We start from the raw sequence: 22,612 nt of genomic DNA on the forward strand, positions 1-22,612 counted from the left end.
ATTTTGTTCCAGATATTTAGTGCATTAAAACTGAATGCTGCCTCTCTCTTTAGTTGTACTCGGGGGGACAGAAAGCAGACTTGTCCCAAAAGACATGGGGGAGTCTGAGAATTGAAAGAACTGAGGATGTCTTCACTTTGTTGAGTAGTTGAGCCGCTTTTTCTCACTTTTACCCCAATTTTCCGGGAGCAGAACCTATTAATGGAACTCTTTCTACTGCAGTGTTCATTTCCGAGGTTTAAAGTAACATACACATTTTAATTGTATTGTTACTTGGCATGAATCTTCCACCAATCACATACCTCCTTGATTATTCTTCCTTCTCTGTTTGTTTCCTGTACTTTCCTATCATCTTGCACTTTTCTTTCACCTTTTCTTACCATCTCTCTCAACCATTATCAAGGCTTTGGCTTTCTACATCCATCGTGTTTGCCAACAAAGACCAAATGAAGCTTGTGGGAATCCAAGTGGCAGGAGTACATTGTAAAGAGCTGCAAATGAACGTGTCGTAGCAGCGTAGAAAATGAGCTTTAATGTGTGATTCTGTGAGAGAAGACGAGCAGAGCTGTGATATTGAAAACTACAGTGCTGTTAAACCAGCTTATTGCCGACTTGTCGTCCTCATTATTACGGTCTCTGATCTCTGCTTGGTTGTTAATGAGCAGCTAATCGCTCGCGCAGAACACTTTGACTGCACAGGTATGACGATGGCAGCTTATGAGCAGAGAACTATAACATGAATAAAAACAAAAAATATGTCCCCTCACGAATTACAATGCCGAATTTGTTTGGGCCAGAGGCTTTCTCCCAGTAGTGTGTGACACATTTTTAACCTCTTGGCAGCGTTCGGATTCTTCATCTTCTCTTCCAACTTGGATTTATTTGCTTGAAGTTATTTATTTTTTTGGAAAGTGCTTTTTTTTTTCCCTTCGCCATGCCCCACTGTTTTCTTTAAGTGCAAACATCTAATAGGATTCACTTATTTTATTTACAACCAACTCAATAAATTAACATCTAGAGTGGATCTGCAGGTTTTGCGGTTTTAGTTTCATGGGTGTGATATTCTGTGGGTTTCGCATGAACCCATGATGTTTGAAGTATAAAATATGAAAGAAAACCTTGAAGTACCACCTTGTCAAAACATGTTGATGCATAGGACTGTGAAATTAGTGAAATTCAATGTGGTGCTATATGAGGTTTAGTAGGATATTAGGGTCGTTCCATCTCAGATCATCCAGAATTTTTTTTATTTTATTTATTTATTATTATTATTATTTTTAATAATTTAAAAGCCCACCCTTACAATTTTAGTGAAGTGTGGTGTAGGGATCATTCACAACATGGAAAACCAACATTTCAAATTGCAGTTTGTTTGGAAAATCAGTTGCTAAGAAATTGCCATTTTTATTTCTTTCTTTATTTATTTATTTATTTATTCATTCATTTATCTACTTTTTTGCCAACAAATCTCAAATTATAATTTATCAGCAATCACTGGTCTGATTTACACACACAAAAAAAGAAGTATCTCTGGATAGGGGAAATCAAAGAATCCAAACGACACGTAGGGCTATATAGATATTTTTTTATTTGTGTTGTTGAGGTTGGGCGTGGAGCTTGTGTATTTCAAGGTCAATATTTAGGCCAAAACTAATTTCTGTCAAAAGTACTCTGATGCAAAAGCAAATGCCAGATTTTGATACCTCATGATACAAAGATACTTTCTTTTTTTTCTTTTTTCTTTTTTTTTTTTTTAATCGGACCAGTAATTGCCAGAAAAAGGCAATTTGAAATTTGGCTGCCATGGCTATTTTGGTGAAAAAGTCGAAACGGCAAACTGCAAAGTCTGACCAAGCAAACATTTGGAAATTTTGGGCTTCAGTGCTGTGATATGCCTACACACAAAATTTCAACAAAATCTGGAAAAAGTAGGCTTTCACTCATTGGGTTTCACTTGAGGTGCAATGGCCCATTACAAGTTTGGCAGTATAATAGATTTGCTCATACAGAAAATGCCCATCATCAATCATCAATCATTTCAGTCTTGTGCAGTGACACAAATTCTCTGCTCACATTATTAGCTACCGTAGTTTTAGGGTTAGAAATTAATTCCATGTTTTTATAAATCACACTGCTTGCATGTGCATTAATTCCATTCGCTTTAAGGACTTGGAACAGAAGGTTGCTCAGATGCAAATGTGCAGCAGGTGTTGACATCCTGAGGCTTCGTGATGCTAAGAGTCACCTTGCAAGTGTGTGTTCCAGTGTGGTTTGTATAACCACAGCTTGAGTAGCATACTCATAAAAATGTCAAGTGTAATACATGTAGCAGTGCAGTAGGAAAAACTGATTAAGTGACTTTGAAGAAACAATGGCTTAACGCTTACACTTCTTAATAGGCTTAAATCAGGCTTAGAGAAATCGGAAAGGTTAAGGGTATATCAACAAGCTTGTGATTATGGTACAGTGTCACTAAAGGGAAACAAGCCTCAACTAGATGATACGTGCCTTAACTCACCGACACAGACATTTGCTCCTTGTCCAAGAGGTGAACATTGTGTGTGAGACCGGGATGGAGTCAGTCCAGTGAGTGGAAAATGTGAGGAACGGCTCAGAAAGACAGTGCTGGTGCACAGCCAAGGCAGACTGTGGAGAGGAACACTGAGAAGCTGGCTTCTGGCACTCTGCTCAGGGAACAGACGAGGGTTCGCGTTCACATGCCGTATACTATCTATGACACTCACCACTGTGTCGCCCCAGGAACAGCTTCCATTACAACACGCGTAAATCTCTTGCTCTTCATTGAAAGATTTGTGACACTGCTTGTGGTTGCACAATTTCCATCAGAGATAAGCTCAAGGGCGGATTGAGTCATTTGCGGGCCCTCCTCATCAGTGAACTACATTTTTGCATTTTTTATATTTTTTTATAATAACAAACAATTGTAAATATGACATAGTGTTTTTAAAGAGGAAGTCAAACTTAAAGGAATAGCAACATGACAAATCAATTTTTGGGAGTTTTTAGCAGTGTTAAAATGCTAATTCTTAACCAAAAACATCACCAAAGTGGTATTTTCCTCCATTCTCCCCTCGATGAGAAATTCTAGGTCATACTGCTCTCCAAGCACCAGCACCTCCCAACCTGAGAAAACAAGCTGTTGGCACTCTTTGACTTCATAAGGTGCTTGCTCTGTAAACAGCATGTCCCCGGTTCGAGACCAGCTCAGATCTTTTTCCCCTCCTTTTTTCTATCTTCTTCCATCTCTAACCGTCCTCTTCCACAATTTCTTGTGGTAAAGAACCGTCTTGTTTTAAATGTTTATTGAAGAATTGTCTTGCTTCAAGTTACGTGGCATACTCAGAGGAGTGCTCAAACGCAGAGCTACAACAGCAGACTGCAGTCGGCTCGCCGGGGGCGCGGCAATCACAAGGGGAGAAGTGGGGTTTTACTCAACCGTGTGTTTTATTTCCGTGTTAGAAAACTAACCAGAGAAAACACCTAATATAAAAAAAATAAAATAAAAAAATCGCCATGGTGTCAAAGGTAAGATTTAATGATTATATGCCTATAGTTAACTTGTGGAAGGTCTTAAAATACCGTGGTGTAATCTTAAGCATTTCTTGACAATAATGTGTTATATGTGACCTCACAAGTCTAAACATGACTTTCTGTTTAATATTACATTTGTGGAATAGGAGTTATGCAGCAAAATCCAGTCTTTATCCGTCTCAGCGGGCGGCCATTTTGCCACTTGCTGTCGACTGAAGATGACATCACAATTGCCCAAGGCTCAGGCAACGACCAATCGCAGCTCACTTGTTTTCTGAAGCTGAGCTGTGATTGGTTGTTACCTAGCACCTGACCACTATGATGTCATTTTCACTTGACAGCAAGTGGCAAAATGGCCACCTTCTGATATTGACTAAAAACTGTTGGATTTTGCTGCTTAACACATATTCCACTCACACAATATTAACAAAAATACCTTTTTTAGACTACTGAGGCTGCATATAACATATTTGTGAAGATTTTTTTTGGGAGGGTTGATTTCCCTTTAAACTGCATGACATCTGTTTTCATTTCCTGCAGCTGGCTTCTGAGGATAGTCAAGGACGTTACAGTTGTATTCGACTTGTTCAGCCATTCAGAAGTCATTTAGACAGGTCTTCGGTCACTGCCAGAGGAAAACAAAGCTATTAAGAAATGGAAGCACACTTGGCCTCGAGCAACAAACAAGCTGCAGGAAGTTTTCCTCCAGCTGAGACCTGGAAGGACAGCCGAGCTCTCCCTGAACTGCCTTGGCCTGAAGTGACAGTGAGGTTAGAGTCCCTTTGTGGCGTCTGACGAGGCAGTACATCACACAGCTTGTTCTCGCTTGATAGGAAGGCAAAGACAACTGGAGGACATTGAGGGAAGGGGCAGGAAAGATGGCTACTAAAATCACACAGGACCAGTCAGGATGTGGACACTTTCGCTCAGTTTCCTGTTAGGAAGGACATGGAGAGAGTTGTGATGAGAACGTCGTCATTTTTGAATTTTTGTGTGGACACAATGAATGACTGCTGCAAACTGAGGGGCCTTGACATGTAGTGCTCTTAAACATAAGTTGCAAAATTATTAATTGTCAGTTCATCACATGCCACTGCGAGAAGTTGAGGACATTTCAGGACTAAAGAAAATATATTTTTAAAACCGACAGAGAAAGTCGAGGTGCAACCAACCTTTTGAGAAGTGTGCGGGGCATATGCTTGCATGTCTCACCTTTCCCAAGTGACCATTATACTGCGCTGGGTGAAGAGTAGATGGGCATTGGTGCTTTGCTGATAGTCGAGAGACCGAAAAAACAAAGCATTGTGGCCATGTTGTCTGTTTCTCTGAATATTTGATGGTCCTGCTGAGTCTCTTGAGCTTTTTTTAAAAATTTATGTATTTTTTTAAGCTTACACAACCTTATTTTGTGATGATCTAGCCAAAATATCGTGAACCTCTGATCTAATGTGACAATTAGTAATATATGCTTTGAGCCTTGTGGACATTTATTAGAAAGTAATCTTCATTAGCAGCTCAAGTTCCTGTCTCAGCACATATTCATTTCCTAATTGGATTAACCCGTTTGCACTGAGGTTAAAATAGCAATTTTACTTCTTACTATTGACCTTGATAACTGTAATCATTGTTTAAAGGGGAAGTCAAGTCAAACTAAGCGCTTAGTCTGAAGACAGCATTTGGTTAAGATACTTGACTCATTTGGCTATTTTCAGCAATAAAAAGTTTATATTATGTCTATCATTTATTTAACAACTTCATTATTTCTCATGTACAATTAATACCTTTTAAATACGCAATTTGCCACTTCCTTTCGACTGAAAATAAGATCACAGGTGCTCAGAGCACGGTAAACGACCAATCACGCGTCACCTGTTTTCTAAGTCTGGTCATGTGACATTTGCAAGCTGAGCCATGATTGGTTGTTACCTGAGCCCTGAGCACACATGCTGCCATGTTCAGTCGACAGCAAGTGGCAAAATGTGTTTAGGTAAGGTATTAGTTGCACATGAAAAATTGTCGACGTTATCTAAATAATTATAGACAAACTATTCACTTCTTACTACTGAAAATGGCTACATGAGTCAAGTATCCCTTTAAGATTGATGTTTGAGGAATATAAATTAAGCAGTAAAATCCAGCCATTTTTATTCATCTCCAGGGGCGGCCATTTTGCCACTTGCTGTCAAGAAAACATGACATCACAGTTGCTCAGGTAATAACCAATCACAGCTCGCCTGTTATCTGAGTTTGGTCATGTGACATGTGCAAGCTAAGCAGTGATTGGCTGTTATCTGAGCCGACAAGTGGCAAAATGGCCGCTCCCTGAAATAGATGAAAATGGGTGGCTTTTGCTGCTTAATTCATATTTCACAGTCAGAATAACATGTTTATATTAGTGGGGTTATACAGAACACACTATTGATAAGTTATTTTTTTGTTTGTTTGTTTTTAACTTAGACTTCCCCCGGTAAATTGGAACTATCATACCAATCCTGTCATGTCTTTTCAGGCACCATGAGACCAGTGCAGAGGAACTTCTACGAACCGTCGTCTGCTCCGGGCAAAGGTGTAGTGTGGGAGTGGGAGAATGACAATGGCTCGTGGACGCCGTACGACATGGAGATCTGTGTGACCATCCAGAATGCCTACGAGAAGCAGCACCCGTGGTTGGATCTGACCTCTCTAGGCTTCTCTTACCTCATCGACTTCAACAGCATGTCTCAAACCAACAAGCAGAGCCAGCGAAAACGCCGCCTTCGGAGGCGTATGGACCTCGCTTACCCGCTCATCATGGGTTCCATCCCCAAGTCGCAGTCTTGGCCTGTGGGAGCCAGCTCCGGACAGCCCTGCTCCTGTCAGCAGTGCATCCTGGTCAACAGTACGAGAGCCGCATCGAATGCCATCCTCGCCTCTCAGCGACGGAAGCTCCACGGAGGGGCCGTGGGCAGTGCGGGTGCGACGGGAACGCTGACGGCGGTGCGGCAGAGCAACACGTTTGCGGGAACTTCTCTTTGGTCTTCAACTTCGGCCGCCACCAATAATGTCAGTCAAGGAGGCGGGCAAGCCAAAGGTGAACAGGTGCAGGTGCCGTTGTCCCCAGCCAACTTCCCTGTGATGTCATCCAATGGCCAAAACACACTTGCACTCAATGGACAGAACAACCTGAACCGACCAGGCACTCAGCACATCGCTATGACCACGCCGAGAGGAACCATTCCGCCAGGGTAATGAGACTTTTTTTTTTTTATATATCATTGTAGGGGGGCACGGTGTTCGAGTGGTTAGCACGTCCGCCTCCCAGTTCTAAGGACTCGGGTTCGAGTCCAGGTTCCGGCCGTCCTGGGTGGAGTTTGCATGTTCTCCCCGTGCCCGCATGGGTCTTCTCCGGGTACTCCGGTCTCCTCCCACATTCCAAAGACATGCATGGCAGGTTAATTGGGCACTCTGAATTGTCCCTAGGTGTGCTTGTGAGTGTGGATGGTTGTTTGTCTCTATGTGACCTGCGATTGGCTGGCAACCAGTCCAGGGTGTCCCCCGCCTACTGCCCAGAGCCAGCTGAGATAGGCGCCAGCACCCCCCGCGACCCTTGTGAGGAAGAAGCAGTCAAGACAATGGATGGATGGATGGATGGATGGATGGGTGGATTATCATTGTATTTCTCTATACTACGGGTCTACAACCTGTGGCTCCGGAGCTACATGTGGCCCTTTACTCCCTCTCTTGTGGATCTAAAAAAAAAAAAAAAAAAAATGAGTAGGAATTCATATTAAAAAAATAAATAAATAAATAAAATAAAATAAAATAAAATAGTCTTTAAATAATGACTTGGTTTCAAAAAATGAATAATTATGTAAATATTTAAAAAAAAAAAAAAAGTCAATTTTTTTTTAAGTTGTCAAAAGAGAGCCAAAAGGTAGATCAGAAAGTTTTTATAAATTACCTATATATCTAAAAAGGAAGAGAAAAAGCAGAAATTTACCATGACATTCCATGAAATTGCCAAAAAGGCAGAAAAGAAAATATTCAAAATGTAACCATAAAAATGTTCAAGAAATCACAAAAGTTACCATGAAATGTCTTTGGAATTGCCAAAAAGTCCGAAAATTCATTTAAAAAAAAAAAAAAAAAAAAAAAAAAAAGCAGAAAAGAAAATGTTTAAAATGCAACTATTAAATGTCCAAAACCAAAAACAGAAATCCTGAAACTGACCATAACATTTCCACAAAATTGTCCTAAAAAAAATCAGAAAATTAATAAAAATACTACAAAAAAAAAAAATACAAAACCGGAAGACGAAAGGTAGGAAAAAACTGAATCTCAGAGTATTGTATCTTCTCAGTACATTAACTCATTCTCTCCCAGCCATTTTCACAGAAGCAATCCCGTTCACTCCCGGCTGTTTTACTAGATTTTGACTGAATTTGCAAGGCCCACAGAATATTGTGTTCTACTGCTATAAAAGCATGGAATCTATCAAAAGAAAGATTAACGTCTCGTCTTTCATCAGGAAAAAAAATGTTTCTATCTGTTTCCGTTTTGCAGCAGTTAACATTCGAAGAGAGCTAAATTTCATCAGTTTTCACAAATCTATTTAAAATTGTAAGTAATGGACCTTTTTTTTTTCTAGATGGCCCTGGTTGGTCTCCTGTGCTCTGCTGCCACCTGCTGGCCGTTTGTGTAATAACTACCATTTCTGCAACCTTTCTTTGCAGTTGAGAGGCTGCATCAAAGCCTTATGTTTGCTCTAGCATTAAAAAAACGTATAAATACGTCTTTGGCACACTTAAAACCTAAAGAAAAAACATATTTACACGTTATTGGGAGCAAATGAGTTAAACTAACACTGACACACTGGTTCCTTCATCACACTCTTCAAATGTTTCATGGCTCCAAACAGTTTTTTTTTTTTTTTTTTTTTTTTTTTTTTTTTTTATATCGTTTTATTTGGCCTAAAACGGCTCTTGACAGTAAAGGTTGCTGACCACTGCTGTATCATATAACAGCAATATTTCTCTTGCTTCTTCTTTGAACCCGGGTCATTATCACGCAGTACTGTTGTAGAAGCGTGTATGATGAATGTTTTGAGCATGAGCGACGCGTTGTGGCATAGCTGTGGGCACCTCTTAGCCATGGAGGTCAGGGAAAATGAATAATGGATGATGTAAAATTGGTGTGTGAAATAACACTGAGGAAAATCATTTTTTTTCTAGTTTTTTTCTAGTTTAATTCCCCTTTGTCCTAGCCACTCATGGGGAATAGAACACACTTTAACTTTTACACTTGTACATGCATTGATGCACGTTGTACTGGAGAATAATGTAATGGAGAAAGATTTTAAGATTTCAATGAAAGCACAGCTGGGCTTTCTCATCTCAGCCAGCATTTCTGTGGAAGACTGAGACTAAGAAAAGAAAGCTGCTGAAGAGGCTTGGGTGAGGCGGAGTACAAAAATTCTCAGGCGAGTGGCTCAACATACAGGATGCACGTGGTTTACATACCCTCAGCAGCGCGCTCACTCACGTGTGCACAAACACAAACACTCTCGCACATGCTCACTTGTGGGAGGCAAACGGACACCAGGAATCTGCACAGAATGTGAGACAGATTTGTTGCTCACAGCAGAATGTAGATACTTGGCACCTTGTGTTTTTTTTTTTATGTATCTCTTTTACAGTTACATCAGATTATACTGTTATACTTTCTTTTGTAACAAAATCTGCTTATAAGAGCTACTTTATATAAAGCAAAATCAAATATTTTTTTCCCCTATTTTGCAAGTAACCACAATATTAGACAGGTAACAAATATGTTCAGACAAAAAAAAAGATCATTATTTATTATTTAATGTCAATCAAGCATTCATTGCAAGTGCCCATGATGAGTGTTAACATGATCGTCTTCTTTTCCTTGGAAAGTGTCAGACTGTCAATTAAGATGTTTGTTTGAGGAGATTGTGTTGCTTCAAATGGCTACATGTTTACATGTACAAATATTTGACCATCTGCTTGCTTGTGTCAATAAATTAGTGTCATGGACAACATACAAAGGCCAGAATCTCACCATCTGCCTTTAAATGCTGCTCCAAACAACCAATGTGGTTTGCAAAAGATGCACCAATCTACAGTTAACCCCTTCTACCACCTTCTTACATGATGATGCACCATAAACAGATGACAGGGAACCCATTTATTTCGGCAACCTCACCCCAAAGTCCTCAGGTTCCTCTCTTGTAGATAAATTGTCCTTGTCTTGACAGACTGAACAAGTATAGCGGTCCTCTGGCCTCACAAGCAATTCATTAATGAACCGTTATGGGCTAGAACGGCAATCCTTTGTTTACTAACATATTGGACAGGGTCAGAAATTAGAGCATTACAGATGTGGGGAAAAAAACAGCACTGTCAGTACTACAATGTGTGACAATTTTTTGTTTTTTTGTTTTTTTTTAATCTTAGACAATTTTTGTTTTAAAAATTCAAAGAAAAACTTCAGGGGTGCTCCCACGGTTTCAGCATGTCTTAAAAAGTTAAATGAAAACTTAAGTAAATAGCTCCCTATTAGTTTCACCAGTAAAATGTTTGCCAAAATTTCAAAATATCTGAAATGTTAAAGCTACTATATGGAGGATTTCCCAAAAAAATATCTTAACAATAGCCTTTTTATTTGACCATTTATGACTGAAACATATTCTAATTAGTAGATCAACATCTTAGCTGTTCACAATGGGTACTCCTACAAGCCTCTGGCCAATATTATTTCGGAAGCGTCCGGTCCGAATCCTTCGAATTTCCCGCCCTCTGTCTGCGGGATGTGACGTCATGCGCGTCCTCGTCAGTTGTTTCCTGTCGCGCGAAGACGGAACTAGTACAGATTTTCGCTGCCCCAGACACCCGCTGTTACTCCGCGGAAGGCTGCTTAAAAAAAAAAAAATGAAAACAATTTCAAGTGCCATGAAAAAAAAAAAATCTAAACTTGATAGTGACCGACGCCGGCAAAGAACGAGAGTGGTTTGACATTTCAGCGGTGGAGAGAGTTGAGATCGGACTTGGATTAGAAAAGTGATTCACAGCTGGCTTTCTTTCTACTCCAAAAGGTAAGAAGCGAGTGTCTTGACATTTAGAAGAAAATGTGTTGTTTTCAAATAGCAGTAACCTCGAGATCGATCACTTTTCGGTCGTAACTATTGGGGTGAAAGTGAGGTGGACGGCAACATTTAGCGTGAAAGGGGCGGCAAAGTTGAATGTAATAGAACAGAATGACTTTATGAAGAACAAACGTTCCATTCCGCGGCGTTTCAATCAGGCTAAATGTTGTCTTATTTTCCTCCGTGAAAACAGCCTATTGTAGCTACATTATGCTAACGGACTGTGAACGGTACTACTGAATGGCGAAAACATTCACGGCCGTATCACACTAAGTAGTGAATGGGTCTATATGTTTTTCACAATCGTCAATTTCCATAACTGACAGCCCACCTTTCGGCTCATGCACAATGACGCTAGCCTGGGGGCGACATACACTAATAATGACGAGAATCAGGTTGACGTCCGTCGAGCGGGGTGACTACAATATGTAACTGCATATTAACATCGGAATGAGGTCCAATTAATTGACGTAATTTGCACATCGTTTTGGAGTACAGCACAGGACTGGACTTCGACCGACTAAAGCAATATGATCTGCACGTCCCGTCGACATCGATTGTTTAGTGGGGATCGAGAGTCTCATCCCGTGAAGGGGCCAGCTTTGTATAACATAAAACTTCTTACCTCTGAAAACATAGTTTAATTGGATATGAAGATCCCAGTCTTCAGTGTTGAGGTCGTGCACGTACGAGTGCGCGCAGCGTGTACGAGCGTGCAGTTTGTTTTCGGCCACAGGTGGCAGTAGTGATTTGAAATTTTAAATCTTCCATATAGCTGCTTTAAACTTTCACTTACCTTAGTTTTAATGTCAAACCAAAAGCAGAAGATGCAGAGTTTCCTCGGTCGATAACATCTCATAAAGTTAAATGGAAATTTAAATAACAGTCTTAAATTGATCTATCGTTGGCCGTTAGCTCTTATAAAATGCTGATGTTGATTATTTGTCAAATTGCTGAATATCATAATACACTGTACTCCAGGGAGATTACTTTGAAGGGAACATCTGTAGTTAATATATTTTGTTTACACAAATTATCAATGTAATTTTATTTTCGATCTTGTTTCTTTTAAGATTTAAGGCTACAAATTTACAGACCATTGTGAATGTTTGTTTGTCTGTGTGCCCTGCAATTGGCTGGCAACCATTTCAGGATGAACACCGGTCAAAAGTAAGAGAGAGATTTGATTTGGCGGAGTGCATTAGATTTCAAGATGGTTTGGATTCATCCTCTTTGACTGAATGGGCTCAAAGAGGTGTGCTCAACCAGACAGAAGAAAGGGCTGTTCTTGTTTGCAATCACCACCTGACCACGAATACTTTCCATCTTGATGTTATTGAAAGTTGAAAACGATTCCAGCCCAATCTGATTCAAGCAAACAAATGACATTGGCTTCCTTCAGCATCTACAGACATGCGGTGACATGTCCTCAAGGTCAGCGCTCAAGACTCTGCCAGGACAGACAGGCTGACTTCCTGCAGAGGTGCACATCTAAACCAAACAGACAACTGCCTGCCAGTGTGCAGTTTTACAAACTGATGAGCTCCGCTGCACTGCTTGCAAGAGGCAATGTGTCCTGACTTTGTAGGAATAAACTGCATAGATAAGTGTTTGCCTGCTTGTTTCAGTCTGGCTCATGCTCATAGATTTTTTTTTTTTAAGTCACTAAGTGTGCAGCTGTTTTATCACATCGCATATTTATGATGTAATACTCTCTGGAGCTCATTGTGTGATCTTTGATTCAAGTGGATTGCAATGAAGATGAAAAGCATCCCTAATTAAAGTTACAAGCGCTCTGCACTGTATGGTAGTGGGACGTTTGTACAGTGCACTGAGGCCAAGATCCTTCTTATTCTATTGATGAATTATGTTTGTGTTTGAACACCCAATCTTGGTAAGCTTTGATTTGACTTTGGTCTAAATACCTACTTTATTTATTCATTTATTTATTTATTTATTTATAGAGGTGGCTAATCCAGGTCCAGAAAGTCCACACTTTGGTTTTAGCCCCTAGTGCTAGCTAGCTAGATAGCACTAGTCCCTAGCACCATGGGGGCTAGCTAGGGAGCTAGCTAACTAGGACCTGAGACAAATGCCAAACTGTGACAGCGTTTTTACTTTCTGGACCTAGATTTGACACATTTTCTTTGTTTGTTTGTTTGTTTATAGAGGTGGCAAAACCAGATACAGAAAGTAAAAACCCCTGCCACATTTTGGTTTTAGTCCCTAGTGCTAGCTAGTTCCCAAGAGAGGCTCACACTTGCATCAAAGAATTTAGTTAATGCGGATTTGTGAAATGCCTCTGAGCTGCAAGGCCAAAGACGTCTGGTCACTCCTGGTCCGAGGGCCGAGCGATTTAAAGCTTTATTAGCTGGAGTTGAGTGGATGAAGTGAGCAGCACCATGTTAACACATAAATTCTGCATGTGATGTACGGGAGGTCTTTTATGGGCCTTTTGTCCATTATTTAATAGATATAAAAGTATTTCTCACATTTATGAAAGACCTTATTAAAGACAATTCTAAATGTTTTTAATTCATATTTACAAATATTGAATTAAATTCTGAAAATATTTTCATCCTTGCTGATGTCAATGTTTGTGTGTGACACTTAAGTGATTACACAACATGTGTTACTTTCATTATAAATAAACTGAATCATTTGACCAGTTCCTGCCTCCGCAAAATTTAATTTGTAATTTGTGGAGTTTTTATCATGTCATTGACATTTAAGTAGAATCAGATTGATGTGAATTCGAATAGAAAAAAAAAATTAAATTGAATCGAACTGAACTCTTGTGAATCAATATCAAATTGATTGAGGAAATTAGAATCAATACCCAGCCCTAGTAAACACCCCCACTAGTCTAAACACAGCAATCTGATTAATATTGCATTTGTGGGATATGAATTAAGCAGAAACTGAATCAAACTTATTATAAATAAAATATTTGGGTTGACTTCCCGTTTAAATATACAAGTCCTTGTCGCATGTGCAGTGAAGTCAAGTCAAAACTCTGTCAGCATGGATCAGACCGTTGTGCCAGACTCTCTAATCATATCACGACATTATGATTAAAGGATCTTCTCATTTATTTCAGTTTTCTTTCCCTTACAGGGTTCCTGCTCTCCCAGTCAAAAACTTGACTGGGTCTGGACCAGTGCATCCCGCGCTAGCAGGTTAGATCAGCTGAATTTTTTTCCTTTTGTGGCGAACGTATTTCAATACCATTTTGTTAAATTTATTCTGTGTGTGTTTGTGTGTGTGTGGGGGGGTGTGGGGGTGTGTGTTTGTGTGTGTGTTGTTACATACGCATCAGGTATGACCGGTATCCTGATGTGCGCTGTAGGTCTCCCTGTTTGCCTGACCCGTGCACCCAAGCCCATTCTGCATCCACCGCACATCAGTAAGAGCGACATGAAACCTGTGCCGGGATTTAACGGTATGCGGCGCAAGACCAAGAAAAAGCACCTGAGGAAAGGTAAGATGGAATGCAGGGGAGGGAAATGTGTCAATGAAATCAAATGTTCAGACTAGAACTAGACTTTTCTACTCCTCGCCTGAGCTGAGAGCAGTTTACAGGCCATGGCCTGAATGAAAACGGGTCGATGGAAGCCATGGAAACTCTAGACCTCCCAAGGGAGTCTTTGTCCTAATTGATCAGTGAGGCTTCCACCCCTAGCCTACACTGCAGTTGTCCTCTTGGTCAGCCCTTTACAGCTCTCAGTGTGCTACACCACTTGTACTAGGGGTGTTAAAAAAAATCGATTCGGCAATATATCGCGATAATACATCGCGCAATTCTCGAATCGATTCAATAGGCGGCTGAATCGATTTTATTTTTTTTTTTTTTTTTTTTTTAAAGAGCTCAGAATTGTTCATTCGGTAGTCTTACCGATTCAACGTCTTATCATCATTGCCTTTTTTGTGTGTGTGTGTGTGTGTGTGTGTGTGTGTGTGTGTGTGTGTGTGTGTGTGTGTGTGTGTGTGTGTGTGTGTGTGTGTGTGTGTGTGTGAATCGATTTTTAAACTTCCATTTTTAAAAATATTCAACAAAACGTCTGACTTCGGGTTAGGATTCACACCTTGAGCATGGAAGAATGTTATATGAACGGAACATTAAGCCTTAATATTTTATTTTAATGCTGTTCAAACATGAAACAGATTACAACCTCTATGACTGAAATTTCAGATAAATAAATAATACATTTTCATATAAATCTTACACTCTACAAGCTTACTGATTAGTATTTTCTAAATTTGAATGAAAAAAAATCGCAACAATCGACTTATAATATTCGTATCGGGATTAATCGGTATCGAATCGAATCGTGACCTGTGAATCGTGATACGAATCGAATCGTCAGGTACTAGGCAATTCACACCCATAACTTGTACTCTTGCTTGTACTCCTTTATTAAATCTGTCATGTGAGGTTTTGTTTTTACTAGGGGTGTTAAAAAAAAATCGATTCGGCGATATATCGCGATACTACATCGCGCGATTCTCGAATCGATTCAATAATAGGCAAAATCGATTTTTTTTTTTTTTTTTTTTTTTTTTTTTTTTTTTTTTTTTTAGGATTCACACCTTAAGCATGGAAGAATGTTATATGAACGGAACATTAAGCCTTAATATTTTATTTTAATGCTGTTTAAACATGAAACAGATTACAACCTCTATAAGACTGAAATTTCAGATAAATAAATAATACATTTTCATATAAATCTTACACTCTACAAGCTTACTGATTAGTATTTTCTAAATTTGAATGAAAAAAAAATCGCAACAATCGACTTAGAAATTCGTATCGGGATTAATCGGTATCGAATCGAATCGTGACCTGTGAATCGTGATACGAATCGAATCGTCAGGTACGAGGCAATTCACACCCCTAGTTTTTACCTTAACTCATTCACTCGTTTTTACCTTAACTCGTTCACACGCGTTCCCATTTTCACTGAAGCAAATCCCTTCACTGTTTTACTGGATTTTGACTGATTTTGCAAGGCCCACAGAATATTGTGTTCTATTGCTATAAAACCATGCAATCTACCAAAAGAAAGATTAGTCTGTTCTTTCATCAGGAAAAAAAAAGTATATTTCTATCTGTTTCAGTTTTGCAGCAATTAGAATATAGCTACATTTCATCACTTTTCACAAATCTGTTTAAAACATTGTGGAAAAATATGGCCCTGGTTGATCTCTTATACTCTGCTGCCACCTATTGCCCGTTTTTGTAAGAACTACCATTGCTTCAAGCATTCTCTTCAGTTCAGAGGCTGCATCAAAGCCTTCTTTACGCTCTAGCATAAAAAAAAAACACGTAATTACGTCTTTGGGAGCATGGTAATATTTAAAATTGAACGTATTTATACGTTTTTGTGAGCAAATGAGTTAAGAGGTTTGAGGAAGAAAAAAAAATATACTGAGCATGTGCAGGGTTTATTCATGTGTCAAGGAACAAAACATCACATCTATATGTTTGTTTTAATTTTGGAAAAAAAAGTGATGTACAGTTTGTGCTTTTCCCCAATGTAATGTGCTAAATTGAGGCGTCTCAATTCTCACCACAACTGCACCTGTGTCAAAACAAAACATCACACAATGGGTGATGCATCGAAAGGAGGCAGAATAGCAGCACGGTTTTCATCTCTTTCTGCCTAGCTGAACCGAACAAAGACATTCGGGCGGGAAAAAGGTGCTGTGCGAGTGTGCTCTTAGCTATGCTACACTGGTGCACACGTAAAAGAAATGAGGATGGGTGAGGAAGTACCGATACCCGGCCTTATTTCAAGGTATCAGTACTCACAACAGTGAAACCAGTATCGACCCACCGTTTTGTAACTATTATATGATTAGGTACTAGAAATTAGAAGAATAGACATTTTAAGGGAAAATAGGTCTTGTTTTTTGTTGGAAGTGGGGACAGGAATTTATATATCAAAAGTACTAGTGGTATCGGTATTGCTGGCTGCTCAAGAGTTGAGTACTCACCTTTTCAACAAGTCCAGTTAAATGTGAACCACCCTGAAGTCATACTAAAATAATCACCCAAGGCATTTTTCTGATTTTTGTTTTTTAGGACACACAAATAATTGAACCATTTACACCATGAGATGATGATATAGGCATAAAAAAAAAAAAATTGCCAAAAAATTGATGTGGACAATGATTTTAAGAGGGTGACGATATGAGACTTCCATGTATCCTGCAAGACATCACCAAATCTCATGTCTTCAAAGTAGTTATGGGAAAATGAAGCTTCATGAAGCACTTGTGATATTTTTTTTTACTGCCCTAGATGATGCTTTTAGTTTAAATATAAAGGCTATTGCGATGGAAATTGATTACATTTCAACTGCATCTTTAACTCAAGAGTGCCATCTAGAGGAGTCAAATACAGTTAGGACCAAAAATATTTGGACAGTGACAAAAGTTTCATGATTTGGGTTCTGCATGGCACTCTTAAAGGCCCGTTCTGCCATTTTCACTCAGGAAAAGGCACTTGTCAGCTGCGTGACGTCACTCCCGCGGCAACTTGATAGCACGCACGGATTATTATTTTTTTCACTCACTCACTCACTCACAGAAGCTTACATGTGTGAATGAGTGAGTGGGAAAAAAAATCCACGTGTGCTGTCAAGTTGCCGCGGGAGTGACGTCACGCAGCCGACAAATTCTCCCGGCCCCGTTTGCGGCACGCCACCCTCCGCTCTGCGATTGGCTGGGGCAGTATAAACACTGTCTTTCCACAGAAACGTCCCACTGTTTACATCACAAACACAAAATGGCAAAATACAAAAATACATGCTGGGGGGGTGAGGGTTTAGGAAAAAATCACCAGCAGATATCAAGAGAAGCCCAGAGCTATAAATTGAGAAGAAGTTTGTCTGTTTAATTAAATCCTGTATTTAAAAAGTGCCTTTTCCTGAGTGAAAACGGCAGACCGGGCCTTTAACATTTCTGCTCTCTCTGATGTTTTTTTGTTTTTTGTTTTTTGTTTTTTGTTGTTTTTTTTTTTGTCTCAGCCTCGGGATGGGCTGTTTCAGCCCTAAAGAGAGCTCCTTTGATAGCATGTTGTGTGTTCACAGCAGCAGCTTCCAAATGCAAATTCCACACCTAGAATCAACTCCAGACCTTTTAACTGCATGTTTGATGACAGGTTAATGAGAGAAGGGCCCATGTTTATATTTTTGTTTTATTTTTTGCAGCCTTCTGAGTCAATTGTCCAATTACTTTTGGTCCCCTTAAAAAGAGACAGCTGGATTTTAAAGAGGTGTAATTCCTAAACCCCTGCTCCAATTTGGATGTCAATACTCTCATATTAAAGTAGAGAGTCTGCACTTTAATTCTATATTATATGATTGTATCCTGGATATGTTTTTGTCAACAGTTAATATAACAAAACATGTGTCACTGTCCAAATATTTTTGGGCCTAACTGTAGCACAAATGCTTCATGAAGCTTCCATTAAGCTTCATTTGTCCATCACTACTTCAAAGTGAACATTGAGATGAATTGTGTGATTTAACTTTTCTTTTTGTAAATTTATCACCACAAAAGGGTACCAGTGACAGCAAAGAGGAATGATATGACTATTCTGTCCACTCATCCTTTTGTCCTATTTAGTTTTGTGCGTACATTTTACTGTATATAATTTATTTCTGTGTGACAAGGGAAAACCCCAGAGGATGTTGTCAGAAGATACACCGACAAAATTAAAGTGGCACCAGATGAGGTAAAACACACACTGCACAGGTGTGAAAATCTGGAAAAAGAAAAAAAAAGTTCCCCCATTCTGGAGAATGGCGACTGAAATATTGTTTTTGCAGGACTGTACCATCTGCATGGAGAGGCTGGCCACGGCATCGGGCTATGAAGGCATCCTGCAGCACAAAGGCATCAAGCCAGAGTTGGTGGGCAAACTTGGCAAGTGCGGCCATATGTACCATCTGCTGTGCCTGGTGGCCATGTACAACAATGGCAATAAGGTGGGTAAAAAGCTTGCGAGCCAGCCGTTGTTCTGATGTCACTCGCTAGGCTCCATTTCCAAACTCGCCCACTCTTTCTGCTCGACTGGGTTGCGCGGTACCGGCAGACGATCCAACTCGGCAATTGTTGTACACAGACGGGGATCTTATCAGATCACTCGCATCCATCTCGGAAGCCCAGCGCCTGGGACTTGCAGGAAATCATTATGAATTCAGCTCATTTTTGGTGCAGTTGCATGAAATATTAACAGAACCCCTTTTTGCTTTTGCGGAAGCAGAAAATGCAAGCACATCTGTTTGTGCAATGATCGCTAATTAAAATGATAACACGCAAATGTTTGGACTTCACACACAGTTGTTTCATTTTTCTCCGATATTTATTGTTGCGCATAGATCGGACGATAATAAAAAAAATGGAAACACCATTTGCACAAAGCTACTAATGTGCTTGTTTGTGCAGAACACAAATGAGTCACCCAATACAAAGGGAATTCATTGGAGGGCGCTTTTAAAGCATAAAAAGCTCTCAAGCTGTGGTTTTTTTTCCCCTTGAGTTGAAGGCCTGATGCTGAAGTAGTAAAATGATTGGCTGAATTTCATTTGCTGCATGTCAACATTTACAGGTCCCTCCTTATACACAATAGATCAGGGGTCTGCAACCTGCGGCTCTGGAGCCACATGTGGCTCTTTGGTACTTCTCCTGCCGCCCTAAAAACATTTGTAGAAATTAATACCTTTTTAAAACATTTATTTTTATTTTTTTAGATATAATATTCTGCATATTAATGATTTAGATTTTTTAAAAATGAATGATTAAATGTTCAAAAAGGTCAGTCCAAAATTTTAAGTTGTCAGAAAGAGAGATGAAAGGTAGATGAAAAAGTTTTAAAACTGACATAAAATGTCAATATTTTTAACAGATTTATTTTTATTTTTTAGAATAAACAGTCAAGAAAATGGATGGATGAATGAATGAAATATTCTTCAATCTCATTAATGATTTAGATATTTTAAAAATGAATGATTAAATATTAAAAAATGTCAATCCAAAATTTTATGTTGTCAGAAAAAGAGAGATAAAAGGTAGATGGAAAAGTTTTAAAACTGACCTAAAAAAAAAATATATCATAAAATCCATCCATCCATCCCTCCTTTCTGAATGGACAAAAATGTCAGAGAATTGAATTTAAAAAAAAAAAAGGTTAAAAAGAAAACGTTCAAAATGGTAGTATAAAATGTTCAAAAACAAAAGAATAAATCCCACAAATAAAAATAAAATGCACAAAATTGCCCGAAAAAAAAGTCAGAAATTTTATTTAAGAAGGAGATGAAATGTAGATGGAAAAGTTTTAAAACTGACCTAAAAAAAAATTAGCATAAAATCCATCCCTCCATTTTCTGAATGGACAAAAATGTCAGAGAATTGAATTAAAAAAGGTTAAAAAGAAAATGTCCAAAGTATAACAATAATGTGTCCACAAACAAAAGAACAAATCCCAAAAATGACGATAAAATAGCCACAAAATATCAGAAAATTGATAGCAAATAACGGCAGAAAAAAACATCATGAAATAACCATTAAATGCCCAAAAAAGGAAGGAGAGGCAGAAATTTGCACGTCCATAAAATTGCCAAAAATGTCAGATATTTGACAGAAAGTCAAAGTCTAAAAATGAAATGGAAAAATGAAGTATGAAAAATTACAACAACAACAAAATCCACAAATGGAATATGAAATGTAGAAGAAAATGAATCCCAATGTATTGGATGCTGCATATTTTGTTCATCTCAATGTTCAAATGTTTTGAGTCTCCGGAACAGGCAGATTTTTGTGTCATTTAAATGGCCTAAAAAGACTTTTTTTTTTTTTTTTTTTTTTTTTTTTTTTTTTTTTTTTTTTGGATAGTAAATGTTGCTGACCCCTGCAAGAGAGGCTGATGAAAGACTCCCTTTTGCTGTATAATCTGCAATAACTGTCTAATACTTCAAATATATTGAATTATGACAATGAAGAGATCATAATTCATAATCTCTCCCAAGCAGGATGGCAGTCTTCAGTGCCCAACATGCAAGACCATCTACGGGGAGAAAACAGGCACTCAGCCTCCTGGCAAGATGGAATATCACGTCATCCCCCACTGCCTGCCCGGCTACCCGGACTCCAAGACCATCCGCATCGTCTACGACATTCCTGCCGGTGTCCAGGTGGGAATTATCTGACTCCGCTAATCCGTCCTGCTTTTTGTGCTCTGATCCACCCGCTTTCTTCTCTAAAGCGCTGCTTTATCCGCTTAAGTTTGATGATTCTCGTACCAAGGTGAGCCGTGTAAGTCACTAAGAACACTCTGGTCTTTTCTGTCTCAGTCGAAAAGAGTTTCAGAGGCTGTAAAAAAAAGAGAATCTATTACTCATTTTGTAATACGTTTAACAGAGAAATATAGAATGCTATACATTTTTTGCAGCGTGTGTTTGTAATATATAGAATAGAAGGCTGCCAAATTCGTCAATGTTCAAATGACCTGTTGAGAGCAAGCTCGCTCTCCCAAAGGCGACGGCAGCGCTCAACTGTCACGTTAGCGCAGCAGCCACCTGCGAGATGGACACCTTCAGCTCTCGTCATGACGCCGGTGTACCGCCACCTTTTTCCCCGCCAACTGTCGATGCATTTCCACAATTTTTGGCACTGTGTTGACAAATTATTTGATATTTGTTGTTAGACATTTGTCATTTGCATCAATTAATTAATTCCAACGCTAATATAGGATTTTGGATGCAGCATCTTGTGTCTTGCTGGTGCACGACATTCACTGGTATGTAACATGTTCACTGCATGCCGATCTAAGATATCCTATTGGCCCTTGAATGCTCTGAACCAATGGCAGGACAGCTTTTTCATGTTGAGGAAAAAAAAAACTTAAGTATCGGTATGGTATCGGTATCGGCCGATACTGCAAAGCTGAGTATCGGTATCGGGAGCCAAAAAACGGTATCGGAACAACACTAGTTATTATAGTTTTGGAATTTTTGTTTTATTTTATTTTTATTTTTTGTTTTGTTTTGTTTTCTTCTTTTGAGAGTTCACTATTGTTCGTTCGGCAGTCGTACCAATTCAACAATCCCATACCCTTCACCTCAACAGTTACTTCAGAGTCCTGCCGGAGTCGTGAAGGTCAGCAAGACCAGAGGAAAGATCGAAGGAAAGAAAGATGAAGCACAGTGAAATCCAGCACCAACCAGACACCACCTGCCACCCACAGGGTTACAAAACCAGAATCTTTCGCCAACCCCAGAAACCTCTAAATTACAACAGATTAGGGAGATTTCAAGAGACCAGAGGAAAAACAAAAGGAAGGAGTTGAGGAGTTTTTAATCTAGTTTTGAATGTTTTTTAAATTTAGTTGGGGTGGTTAGGGTGGTTATCTTAGTTTTTGTTAGTTTTATTTATTTAAATAATGCTTAGTTTGTTAATTTCAGTATTATTTCCCCCACAAAAGTGTATTACTTTTGCGCAATATTTAAAATCACCATGATCAAATGAACACATTTCTTACCTAGCGTTGCATTTTGGCTGAGTTAAATGCTAAAGCAGTTGAGCCGAGCCATTGGAGACAAAAATCAAGCAGACATATTTGTCGTCTTATAGGAGCGACGTCATCTGAAGGTGCTTTTCTATTGGCTGCTGCTAGATGACATCAGTCATGTGTGACACACTTGCAAATGCTTTAAAATCATCCTCAAAGGAAGTTTTTTGCAATAATTATAATTTGTTAGTTTTGTAAACATGAAATGTAATTTCTTTCAGTTTTCTTTTTTTTCTGTTTTTATTTTATTTCATTAACGCAATTGTTTTTTAATTTTAGTTTTGTTTTTGTTTAGTTTTTTCATTAGTTTTCATTAACTAAAAGAACGTTGATGACAGTCA

General features: G+C 39.0%; 1 protein-coding gene across 4 annotated transcripts in view; it reads left to right on the forward strand.

Moving 5' to 3' along the window:
• The window catches only part of dtx1 (deltex 1, E3 ubiquitin ligase), a 47,739-nt gene that overhangs the window by 19,423 nt on the left and 5,704 nt on the right, over positions 1 to 22,612 (forward strand). The window contains exons 3-9 of one of the 4 annotated variants that reach the window (XM_077522532.1): positions 6,062 to 6,776; positions 13,814 to 13,875; positions 14,016 to 14,177; positions 18,376 to 18,437; positions 18,532 to 18,690; positions 20,734 to 20,895; positions 21,830 to 22,508. In XM_077522532.1, coding sequence (XP_077378658.1) covers positions 6,062 to 6,776; positions 13,814 to 13,875; positions 14,016 to 14,177; positions 18,376 to 18,437; positions 18,532 to 18,690; positions 20,734 to 20,895; positions 21,830 to 21,910 — 1,403 coding nt within the window. In that variant the 3' untranslated portion in view covers positions 21,911 to 22,508. Of the gene's footprint in view, positions 1 to 5,710; positions 5,765 to 6,061; positions 6,777 to 13,813; positions 13,876 to 14,015; positions 14,178 to 18,375; positions 18,438 to 18,531; positions 18,691 to 20,733; positions 20,896 to 21,829; positions 22,509 to 22,612 lie in introns of those variants that run through there. The other 3 variants (XM_077522533.1, XM_077522530.1, XM_077522531.1) reach the window with 3 other exon arrangements.

Source organism: Festucalex cinctus, chromosome 5 (genome assembly GCF_051991245.1).
Source record: "Festucalex cinctus isolate MCC-2025b chromosome 5, RoL_Fcin_1.0, whole genome shotgun sequence".
Taxonomy (NCBI): Eukaryota; Metazoa; Chordata; class Actinopteri; order Syngnathiformes; family Syngnathidae; genus Festucalex; species Festucalex cinctus.